The sequence below is a fragment of the Leptonychotes weddellii genome, chromosome 12 (genome assembly GCF_054177405.1).
Source record: "Leptonychotes weddellii isolate Sample4059 chromosome 12, ASM5417740v2, whole genome shotgun sequence".
In the NCBI taxonomy this organism is placed as follows: domain Eukaryota; kingdom Metazoa; phylum Chordata; class Mammalia; order Carnivora; family Phocidae; genus Leptonychotes; species Leptonychotes weddellii.
In genome coordinates this window covers 49,239,743-49,252,685 of record NC_138380.1, presented here as the reverse complement: position 1 = coordinate 49,252,685, position 12,943 = coordinate 49,239,743, and the positions used below count along the sequence as shown (strand labels likewise).

The following is a 12,943-nucleotide window of genomic DNA, read 5'->3' as shown; positions in this document are numbered from 1 at the left end:
ACAATATCATGTTTCTCCAGCATCATCCTTCAAATCTCAAGAGTCAGAGTGTAAGTCAGCATTAAGTAGCAAATGACAGTCCTATTTCAGCCTCACAGGTCTTAGAATTAGTGTGTAATACCCTAAGATGCTTAAAATAGTTTACCTGTCTGTCTTAGTTTTCATTATTTAATGGTTTGTTTGGTGTTTGCTGTTATTACTTGTTTTTACTTTTTTGGAATTTTCTTTTAGTGAGAAATAGGGAAATAGCAGATTACCAAATGAGTCTTGAAGCTGAAGCCAGAAAAATATTTTAGGAAAAAGGCAGAGCCTTGGGGGACACAGGGCTTTTTATTGTTGTTATTATTTTTTCTAATTTTACTTATTTATTTGAGAGAGAGAATGTATGTGAGAGAGATCACAAGCAGGGGGGAAGGGTAAAGGGAGAAGCAGACTTCCCGAGCCCGATATGCAGGATTTGATCCCAGGACCCCAGGATCATGACCTTTGTCAAAGGCAGACGTTTAACGGACTGAGCCACCCAAGTGCCCTATTGTTGCTTTTTTAATGATGATACTAATTTGAGGGTACTTTAGTGAAATCTGATATAATCTTCTAGAGAAGCAATTTGATAATATCTATCAAGAATGTAAGAGTATATACCCTTTAACATATAACTCTAGTCTAGGTATTTAACATTAGGAAATAAAAGATGAGCATGAAGATTTTGCACAGAAATGCTCATTACATCTTTATTTTTAATAATGAAAAGTTGGAAGCAATCTAAATTTTTTTTTTAAGATTTTATTTATTTATTTGACAGAGACACAGCGAGAGAGGGAACACAAGCAGGGGGAGTGCGAGAGGGAGAAGCAGGCTTCCCGCCGACATCGGGCTTGATCCCAGGACTCTGGGACCATGACCTGAGCCGAAGGCAGACACTTAACGACTGAGCCACACAGGCGCCCCTCAAATATTTTCTGAAGACTATTTAATCACCCAGGTTAAAAGCTTGCAGTATAATGTAGAGGGATAAAAGCAGGATACAAAGCTACCTACACACAATAATCCTAACCTGAATGTGTATGTGTATTTGTCTGGAAGGATGTAAATGTTAACATTATCTAAACCTTTTCCAATGGTCATATTTTCAGGATCATAACAAATCTTTTAAAATGTGAATTGATATTGTTGTTGATTATAGCTATTTTTCTAGGTAAACGGAGTCTCGTTTTTTCATCTGAGCACTAAAGGAATTCAACATTTCAGTTTATTACTTATGTGTCCCACTGAAAGTTGATTCATAAGATATATAGTTCTCATAAAATAGTTATAAAGATATTTCTACTTATTTGGGATTCTTTTCAGAATTTCTTTTAAGTTACCTTATACCATGATGTTTCCAACTCCTTTTCAATATATCTTGATAATGCTCCTTTAAACCTCTGCTCAGCGAAACCAAATAAAATGCAGAAAATGGAATACAAGATAGGATATCCAAAGTATATACCTTAATGAATAGTATCAATCATTCAATTCACTACTACGGTATAGTGACTAAGAGTGCCAGCCCCTCCATCAGTGTAGAAGAAAGGGGACTGTTGGGTTTTGGAGCCCACATATGGTGAGTTCCTCATCCATGTGTGCTGGCAGCCTGGTGTGGGAAAGCCAAGCCAGAGCAGAGGGAGAAGTGTATCCATGCCGGGGAGAAGCAGGGGCCATGATATCAGATTGGTTACATACAGAGAGTTTGATCACATAAATCAATTAAAGAAAATGGGAACAAAGTTTCTCACTGTTGCAGAAGGGGATAACAAATATAAGAAGGAGGAAAATTGAAAATAACTTCATGGTGCTGGATTGTAATTGGAGGTATCGATGTGAATTCATGATTCATATAAATAGAGAAATACAGATTTCAGTTTGCGCCTGCATCTACACACACACACACACACACACACACACTCCCCAGTTCTGTCCACTGATGTGCTTTAATAATGAGCACAACTAACACCATATATTGGATTTCTAAATAACATTATCCACCAAAAGGAACCAGGACTCCTTAGAGAAATGATAGATTCCAGGGGTAGAGCCTGCAGACTCTTTTTGTGTCAGAAAGTAAGGACATATTCAGAGAATGATAAGGACATGTCAAAGGACAACACCCAACATAGATAGACAAAGCAGGGCACCTGGGTGGCTCAGTCCCTTAAGCGTCTGTCTTCGACTAAGGTCATGATCCCAGAGTCTGGGATCCAGGCCCGTATCGCATCGGGCTCCCTGCTTAGCAGGGAGCTTGCTTCTCCCTCTGCCGCTCCCCCTGCTTGTGTGCTCTCTCTCTCTCTCTCTCTGTCAAATAAATAATCTTTTAAAAAATAAATAAGGTAGACAAAGCATAATGACTCCTTAGTAGAGGACAGTTTTTAAAGTATGGTTATTATTTAATTTCTAAGTACAAGTTCAAGGTAAAAATGTAAGTATAAATCCTATAAAAGAAAGCCTGCCTTGTTTTGTAAGAAACTATAATAGGAATTCTTGTAAATTTAAAATTAATTGACTTTTTTTTCCCCAAAATCTGTCTTATTATAGGCAACAGGTTCAAGGGTTGGTGTCTTAACACAAAATGCAACTAACATGGGACTGTCAATTATCATTTCCTTCATATATGGATGGGAGATGACACTCTTGATTCTGAGTATTGCTCCAGTACTTGCTCTGACAGGAATGATTGAAACCACAGCTATGACTGGATTTGCCAACAAGGATAAGCAGGAACTTAAGCATGCTGGGAAGGTAAAATAAAGATTGTTATCATCATAACATTTTAAGAGGAAAACAATGAGAGTTCCCATTTTTACAGATGCTAACTTCCTTTCTTAGGTTATCTATAAAGTGGTGTATATGTATTGAAATGCATCAGACTAGTTTAGGATGGGGTGTAGATATGCTATAGTAATAGGTTTTGTGATTTAGAGTGTAGGCTCTAGAGTCAAATTGGCTAAATCAGATTTCAGACTCCATCACTAACAAATGTGTGATATGAGCAAGTTATGTCAACCTTTCTGGACTTCAATTTCTTCCTCTGTAAGATGGAAATAATAATAATACCACTTGCAGATTTTTCTAAGTATTACACAAAACACTTAGCATTATTATATGCAAGACACTTAGAATAGTGTCTGAAAGACACACAGTAATGCCAGCCATATTACCATATCATGAGGGAAATGGCTAACATCATGATCTACATTCTCTGATTGTTGAATAATTAAATTTTCTTAAACAATTTTAGTTATTTTATTTCTCAAAATGTAGAGGAAATAAAAGATACTGAATATAAGGCAATTTGCTGTTACTGATAGTGACTAAAATAAAGTTTTAGAAACAAGGACCATCTTTACACTGATCAAAATGAACAACATTTTAATTACTGGGAAAATGCTTCTCAGGAACAATCATATTTATAAAAATAATCATTGTATTGGAAGTTTAGGTGACATTAGTGTTGTAGTTTCATAACATCTAAGAATTGAAAGAAATGTCATTTGATCCAACCACTTACCCAAAGAAGAAATCCCTTGCACAACATCCCTGTCAAGTGTCCATCTTTTTCCAATCCTTTCTCCTCAGTGGCAAGCAGTGCATTACTTTCTCAGGCTGCCTATCCTTGAATAGCCTTTGGATGGTAGGCAGTTTTTGGTTGTGGTGTTTGTTTGTCTATTTGTTGGTGGCCTTCTACCCTTCTTGGCTTTCATCTCAGTAGAGGTCAAAAGCCTGTTTCTCATCGCAGCCTTTAGGAAACTACATCATGTAAATGCCAAGTCTTCTCTAAGTCATCCATACACAGGTCTTTAAGCTACTCCTCTCATTATATAGTTTCAAAGACTTTTATCACTTGGGTGAACACCCTCTGAATCTGAAAATGATTTTCATACCAGTTATGGTCTATATCACAGTGACAATAACAGTTGGAACATTATAAGTAGCATGAATATTCATGAATTGGGATGCCAAGCACATGACTCATTGAAATCTGGTTTGTGTGACCCTTGGACATTTCCACCTTCCTTGGACTAGATAAGGACCCTTGGAATGTCTGCTTGGGCAGTACAGACTGAACTATTTTAGCATATTTTGCCTCAGAGACAGTGAAAAGTTGTTTGGCCCTGCCTGTGGTGTAAATTATCACAACCTCCAAATTATTGGGGCCCTAATTAATTATATTTTACTCATCTTAATTTTTATATCATGAGCTTTAATTGTATATGTGTCCTTCAATTTTTCCTTTTTGGATTATTTGAATAACCCCAGACTATACAATCAATAACTCTAATAAACAAACAGTCTGTGTCTTTCTCAGTAGCTTTTAATCTTTTTACCAAACACCAAAACTTAGAATAGGGACCAATAAAACATATTGGTCCTTCTTCAGTTGCATGTGTAGATTTGGACAAAGCATCAAATGTTTTACTTTTCAGGCTTAAAATAGCTGTGTTAGTTTTTTGTTTTTTTACAGAAGACTATTTCCTTTCTTTTATTTTTTAAAGAAGTGGGTTGTTTTTTTTTCCTTAAGATTTTATTTATTTGCCAGAGTGATACAGAGCACAAGCAGGGGGAGCGGCAGGCAGAGGGAGAAGCAGGCTCCCCGGTGAGCAGGGAGCCCGATGCGGGGCTAGATCCTAGGACCCTGGGATCATGACCCAAGTTGAAGGCAGTCGCTTAACCAACTGAGCCACCCAGGCATCCCAAGAAGATTATTTTCTAGGATTCTATAATGATATTACTCCTTTCTCCATTGTGAAAAATGATCACAAAGATTTTTTTGCTCATTTTTCCCTCAAGCCTTTAGCATTTTTATCCATTTTTCTTGCATACTACAGTATATGTTACAAATGAAGGTTACTTTGAACTTACTCTGAAATTAATGAGAATTTAGAACAACTCAAAGTCAAAACTGAGAGCAGAACCCCTGTGTCCTGCCCACCATCCAGAAATCTGGTTCTCTCCTATAACCCAGTTATTCTTTAAATAACACTGGGTGACCACCTAGGTCTTCCTCTGTCCCACAGTCTACTCTGCCATTATGGAAATAGAATGTGAAAGCAGGAAGTTTCTCTTTCAAGTCAACATGTGTTCTCATGTCCAACAAGTTATTCTAAGCCAAAAGTTTCCTCCATTTTGGTTCTCATGTGATTATTCCTTCTTTTCAAAAATTATAGAAATATGGAAAAGAATTGGGGCACCTGGGTGGCTCAGTCGGTTAAGTGGCCAACTCTTGATTTCAGCTCAGGTCATGATCTTAGGGTCCTGGGATTGAGTCCCAAGTTAGGCTCTGCACTCAGCAGGGAGTCTGCTTGAGGATTCTCTCTCCCCCTCCCTTTGCCCCGCCCCCTGCTCATGTGTGCTCTCTCTCTGTCTCCGAAAGAAAAAAAGAAAGCAAGAAAGAAGGAAAGAGAGAAAGAAAGAAAGAAAGGCATTAATTATATTTAAATTAAATACCTTTTTAAGTTTGCAGACATCAAAATGAGAAATGGCTGTAACTTATATAGCTTTTAATAGCCTTACCCATATTACTTTACTGCAGTGTTCCTGAGGTTTTTTGGTTGGTATTTGCATTTTTGTGCCAGAATCAATTATTTGATTCTGTCTACTGCCTTCTTGAATTATCTCATGATTTCTTTGCGTAATTACATATGAACAGAATGCTTATGTTTGATCTCTCTGCCTGTGGAACCAGTTTAAATCTTTTTATTTATTATTTATTTATTTATTTATTTGAAACAGAGAGAGAGAGCACAAGCAGGGAGGAGGTTCAGAGGCAGAGGGAGCAGCAGACTCCCTGCTGAGCAGGGAGCCTGATGTGGGGCTTGATCCCAGGACCCCAGGATCATGATCTGAGCTGAAGGCAGCCACTTAACTGACTGAGCCACCCAGGCACCCCTGGAACCAGTTTTATAGAAATTCAGTGAAGACTCCAAGGGGACTGAATTTAGATCAGTGGACTAAATCTTTTCAAAATAAATTTTTCTTGAGCCTATTATCCTAAAAATGTTATTTTCCTATCTTGTTTTGGGGAAAGAAAAAAAGAAGCTAAGAAAACTTGTCAGGAAAATTTATTGACTTAATGATACACTGAATATGCCCCCAGTATAAATGACTGGAAATCACAACCAGAGTTTATCCATTACTAATTTTATTTCTTTATTTTATTGTCCTATTTTATAAGATAGCAACTGAAGCTGTGGAAAATATTCGGACTATAGTGTCATTAACAAGAGAAAAAGCCTTTGAGCAAGCGTATGAGGAGACCCTTCAGATGCAACACAGGTGATTGTAGATTCAAACTGACTTCATTAACTATAGTTGTCCCTGTAAAGGCAGTCTTCCTGGATGACAACAGTGGTTTGCCTGCCAATTCATTTGCTCTGGAGTCTTTCCTAATAATGGTATATCATAATTTTTCATATGACTTCACCAAGAGGAGACGAGAAAAAGCAATTGAGAACAAGCACAGGTAGAATATTTTAGTCCTCCCATGTTGCTATGAACTACTACTAATTGCACATTTTTATTATTTTCCTGAAACAAAATTGAAGAAAATAACATATTCAAGAAAGAAAATAAGATTGCTCAGCCCTTTATACTGAATTTCTAAAATAGTTCACATTTTAAAATGAATGTATATATGACAAATGTTATCACTCCTTTTAATTTTAAACTAGTCCTCCTTATCACATTTACTTAGTGATACTATTTGTATTACTTTGTCAGAGAGACAGCTTTATACCCTTTTACACTCATGCTTGTGGTTGGTACCACCCTTTAATTTCCACTACTTATTGTGCTAGTGAAAGGTTATGATAGAAAATATTTCTAAATACTTCAAAACCAAATCTCTTTACCCCTTTCATTAGCTGTTCATTCACAGACCTTGTCCATTCATTTGAAAGTAGACAGAGGCAACTTTGTTACAATGAACTATAGAATATAGAACTATAGAATCATTATATTGTCTGTTTTCTATATAATAATTCTCATTTTTAAAAACTCATATATTTTGTATATAACTTATATATCCCTTAAGTAACATGTCTAGTCTTCTGTATTCATTACTCTACATTTATTAAAATGAACTTGCTATACCTTATGCCCCATTACTTAGTAAATTTTGTGCATTTCAGAAATACCTTGAAGAAAGCACAGATCTTTGGAAGCTGTTATGCATTCAGCCATGCTTTTGTATATTTTGCCTATGCAGTGGGGTTTCGATTTGGAGCCTATTTAATTCAAGCTGGACGAGTGACCCCAGAGGGCATGTTCGTGTAAGTTGTGCAAATATTTAAATCCTGTAAATGGGTTATGTACTTAAATTAACCAGAAAGATGCCTACTTTATACTTCATTGATCATTTAAATCACATATGTGGGAAATACATGCTAAGAAAGTTTTTAAATATTATTTTGTTATTTAATATCTCTAAGTGCAGTCTACCTGGTAAACTGATACTGATATAGTATCAGTAGTCCGAGTTAAACTCGCAGATGAATTTCTCCCTACTTCAGTTTACTAGAATGTGGGAATGTAGGGGCAAAACATGCCTTGTTGTCATCCATTCCTTCAAGAATTTGTAAGACTTCATGGAACTCCCAGGGTGGAGATGGCATTATCAAATAAGACTGTTCATTTGTGAGGTTGAGTTCTTTGCTAAGCAAATTGCTCCAGAAGAAACACATGTAAGTGAGTACTTCCCTTTAGAAAAGTCACATTTGGAATTGATCATGGCATCTCAATGAGGCTGCCTCTTCTCAAGGCATTTGTTTGAGCATAGTTGCTTTACTTTCTAGAACACCTAACTTCAACTTCTGAAATTAGAAAAATTAATTTTGAATGTTAATTCTGAACTTCCTAAGACTCCCTAAGATGACAGAATGTTGCTAATCTGCATCATAAATGTCACTGCTATATATTTAGAGCTAGAGAAATCTATACAATATTTGACTCCAAAAGTAATGTTATGTTTTTTTACAAGCCCACCAAAACACACATCAAAGCAAGGATCAGCCTCTTCAGAATACTGACTTGGGAGATTACACCTGTTCCAAACATGGTGTCATTTGGCAAAATATGTTGAGAACTCCCCTTTGGGGTTTGCCTCCCAAGACTCAGGCACAGTCTTTTGAATTCCTTAGTGATGGCACATAGTTGTACTTTGAGTATATGTATTCAATTTGAGGAAATGACTTAAAGTCATTTGAAGCCCGGGCACCTGGATGGCTCAGTCAGTTGAGCATCTGCCTCTGGCTCAGGTCATGATCCTGGGGTCTTCGGAAATAGCCACACGTTGGGCTCCCTGCTCAGCCGGGAGTCTGCTTCTCCTTCTCCCTCTGCCCCTCTCCCCCACTCGTGCTGACTCTTCGTCTGAGATAAATACATAAAATCTTTTTTTTTTTTAAGTCACTAGAAGCCAAATAATTTCAGAATAACTTGCAATAATTTTGGTGTCTGTTCATGTGATTATGTATTTATTTATTTATCAAATATTAACTGAGTTCCCAGGAAGTTTTTTTGCTAGGCACTCAGAAGAAAATAGTCCACAGTTCACCAACCCAGTATCCCTGAATCTTACCTGACTGTAAGTCCCCTTAGCAGTTTCCTGGAAGCAGATTTCCTTGTAAAATGGAATATCTGTATTTGAAATTTCAACAGAAATTGTAGACTCCTTGTTCTGTGTTTTCCTACACTTTAAAACAGTTTGCAGTATTGCCTGAATGAATACATAAACCACAGTACGACATTTAGTATTGGGCTTCATTCTGATTACACAGACTAATTTACTTAGATTAACAAGAAGCCAAATGTAGAATCACTTACAGTAATTTATTCAGCTCACCAGCCTGCACTAAAGCAAGTTTTTCCCTTGGTTCTAATGTGATACAGGCAATCACAAGCTTAAAAGTTGGTTGCAATCCAAAAGTTTGTTTGCAAGCCAAATGTTTGACTCAGAACATATTTTCCTCATTTTGCTCTGAACTTTCTGTAGCCATCTTTAAATCCCTAGGGTCTCATTTCTTCAGGGTTACTGGTCTTTAGTATTAGTTGAAGGCTAGCCAATTAAATATATTCATACTAATGTAGGATGTCTAATGATTTTATCAGTTCTCACAGAAGAATTTTCATATTTAAAAACCATTGTAGGGGCGCCTGGGTGGCTCAGTCAGTTAAGTGTCTGACTTGGTTTTGGCTCAGGTCCTGATCTCATGGTTTGTGAGATGGAACCCTGTGTCACATAGGGCTCTGCACTCAGCGGGAGTCTTCTTGGATATTCTCTCCCTCTGCCCCCTACTCCACTCAGGCACTCTCTCTCTCTCAAAATAATTAATTAATTAATTAGTTAATACTTTAAAAATAAATAAAAATAAATACATTTAAAAACCTGTTGTAAACCAAATTAATTTTTAATGGGTTTACCTGAAGGTAGCATAACAAAGCAGTCAAGAGAGAACCACCTTGGGGCACCTGAGTGGCTCAGTCGGTTAAGCATCCGACTCTTGATTTCAGCTCAGATCATGATCTCGGGGTCTTGAGATCAGCATGGAGCCTGCTTAAGATTCTCTCTCCCTTTGCCCCTCCCCACTCTCTTTCTCAAAAAAAAAAAGAAAAAGAAAAGAAAAGAACCTCATCTTCCCATCACCAAACTCACCAGGCTACCCACATGGTCTATCATGCCTGCCATCTCTGTGGAAGAAGTAACTGTCCTTATTTATGATGAGTTCCAGCAATTTCCAGCAATCCTCTCTTCACACTAGTTTTTCTGTCACTACTATTTTTTTGTTTTATAATCATCTGTCTTAAGAAATAAATCTCTCCCATGACCCTAAGTCCCCTTCTACCTATTTCGAGTGGCTCTCTGCTCTCCTTTGCAGCAAAACAAATTCCAGAGTTGCCTATTTTTGTTCTCTACACCTTCTCATCTCCATAATCTCTCCTAAATTCATTCCAGGCAAGCCTTGGTTCCCACCATGCCACTTGTTATCAGAGTCACCACTGGCCTCCATCTCACCCACCCAGACGGTTATTCACTGTTCATTCTCCCATCTACCTAATTTGACCTCTCAGCAGCATTTGATACTCTCCTTCCTGAAACATTTTCTTCTCTAGGCTTTTCTTCCTTGTCATTGGCTCTTCCTCCTCTATTTCCTTGACTGGCTCCTAATTTTCCTCAAAATCATGCTAATTACAGTCATGCTGGCAATTGACATCATTCTGTTTCATATAATAATCACTATAACAGCAAACCTGGATTGAGTCCTTACTCAATATTAGGGATTTGTCAGGTAATATCTGCTTAATCCTCTCAACTACTATGTGCAATATGATTCCCAGTTTACAGATGGGGAAAATTAAGACTCAAAACTCAGGGTGCCTGTCTGGCTCAGTTGGAAGAGTATGCAACTCTTGATCTTAGGATCGTGAGTTTGAGCCCCATGTGGGTGTAGAGATTACTTAAATAAAAACTTAAAAACAGGGCGCCTGGGTGACTCAGTTGTTGAGCATTTGCCTTCGGCTCAGGTCATGATCCCAGGGTCCTGGGATCAAGTCCCACATCGGGCTCCCTGCTCAGCAGGAAGCCTACTTCTCCCTCTCCCACTCCCCCTGCTTGTGTTCCCTCTCTCGCTGTCTCTCTCTCTGTGTTGAAAAATAAATAAAATCTTTAAAAAAAAAAAACTTAAAAACAAAAATAAAAAAGATCAAAGATGCAAGTTACCTAACTTGCTCACAGTCACAATTCAAGATGCCAGAGGCTTTGTTAGCAGACTTCTTTTATTATTATTGTCATTATGATTATTGTTATTACTAATTTTATAGAAAACGTTCATGGATCTTCTGTAAAAAAAATTTTTTTTAATTCTTTCTTAGTTTTCCAACATGTGAATACCCAGAGCTGGGCTGATTCTTAACATAAATAGAACAATGTAACTTGCTTAATGTTATTTTATGACCCCCAAAATATAGGGGAATCAAAAGGCCCCAATACAAACACTCCGCCTACTAACCTACCATATTTCCTGAATCTCTTTTCATTAAATTCATTAAAATGGGTCATTTCTGAAGACATAAGCATTTTTAGCTATCAGAACATATGTAGGACTATTAATATAAAGGCAGTGGTTAATGAACAGTATCACATTGGTATTTCCCAGTACCCTGAGGAAAGAAAGAAATAGGGAGCTGTCTGAGCTAGAGACTCACTGTGGCCCCCAACTACCATGAATGTGTTACAATTGTCCTTTAGACACACTCAATTATACCTGGCCTAGTAGACTCTGTGCCTTCCAGAATCTAGGGTGACAGACAGTTTTCTATCTAATCAACTAATTGAATGGAAGGAGTTTACAAAGAAAACTTCCTCCTATTAGAACCCTCCTTAGGTAAAAAGAACTTTGTGCTGTTCTCTAATCAGCGGTTTCCCAACTCAACAATCAAGGAGCCGGTTAAAAGTGCAGATACCCAGGTCTCACCTCACAAACTTAACCCAGAGATTTGTAGATTTGATATAGGGCCAGGAATCTACATTTTAACAAACATCCAGATTATTCTGAGGCACAGAATCTGAGGATCACACTTTAAGAAATATGAGCATAGGAACTAAATGCCAGGCTGTTCTCCATACCTGCTTAAAACCTTAGGGTTTTCTTTTGGCCACTACCAGAAACTTTCCTAGAATTATGTAAAAATTGGTAAAGTCATATTTTAATTTATTGTTTAAAAAATAGATGTTTTATTCATCCAATAAATGTGAATGTATTTTCATGATTTATAGCTACAGGAATGGGTAAGCTGTCTCTGTCACAAATGACAGTGTGCCTTGGGAAAGGAAAATGCACAATTTTAACAGCAGAATCCTTTGATGTACTCATAATGTTAGTTTATCAGCAAGGCTACTATCAGCCTTAGCTTTTTCCTCTTAAAAAAAAAAAAAAAGACAACATACATTTCTAATGGTAGAAGCTATCTTCATCCATCTCTGTTACTATAGAAGTTTCCCTGAGATGAGCATTTTAAAAAGGTGATAACATTTTCATTCTGCTGGCTTGCAGCACTGGGTAGGCATTTAGAAAATCTCGTTTAGGTTTTCACACACCTATGTATAGTAAAACTCTCCCCACCTCCCCCGCCTCTGTTAGCCCTGGCAAAACTTTTGATGTACACTATAAATGTACAGATTTTGAAAAATACAAAATAAGTTTATTTTCTCCTGTCTGATTTTCCATTAGCACCTTTGGGTTAGATTCTAGCTGACTTGCCTTTTACAATATAGGTCAGAAACCAGTAGGTGTCCAAGCAGAGGTTTTTGTAACTTTCCATACCTCCACTTCAGAAATTCCCTGTATCTTTATTTCTTCCTTCTTTGCTATACATGTTAGCAGGAAGCAGATAGGTAAGAAAGAATCAGGCACAGCAACCTTCAGTACAGTAATAATAAAAGCCACAACTTTGAAAACTTGCTGAGAAGCAGAACCAGGCATTTCATATGTTGTGGCCTAGTCCTCTAGAATTCCAAATAAAGTTCTTGACAAGAAATCCTTTGGACTTTGAATATTAAATGTGGTTATTGGCCATATAATAATCAACATAAGTGGGTTTTCAGTGATTATTAATAGTTGGTTGTTGCCTTGAAATACTAAGGGATAGAAGGAGACAAGCTAGGCCTCCACCACCATCTTTGCTCTGGTAGGCCAAGCAGCCATGGAAGAACTGTGTGTGTCATCATTATAATTGGTAGAGCAGCCTTAAGTAGCCAAAACAAGGAAAACAGGAAAGTCTTCTTTCAGTGTTCACTGCTGTGGCAGCCACCCAACTTGTACCCAGCTCTTCCTCAGGGATTATCCAGAAGAGAAGAAGACAAGATAAGGAGAGTAGATAGAGTGATCAACCACTGAAGGGATCTAAAGGAGACAAA

General features: G+C 37.4%; 1 protein-coding gene across 1 annotated transcript in view; it reads left to right on the top strand.

Annotated features, from left to right (window-relative positions):
* ABCB5 (ATP binding cassette subfamily B member 5) overlaps positions 1-12,943 on the top strand; it is a 118,882-nt gene that overhangs the window by 86,970 nt on the left and 18,969 nt on the right. The window contains exons 20-22 of the mRNA XM_031026501.2: positions 2,572-2,775; positions 6,209-6,309; positions 7,164-7,304. Coding sequence (XP_030882361.2) covers positions 2,572-2,775; positions 6,209-6,309; positions 7,164-7,304 — 446 coding nt within the window. The remainder of the gene's footprint in view (positions 1-2,571; positions 2,776-6,208; positions 6,310-7,163; positions 7,305-12,943) is intronic.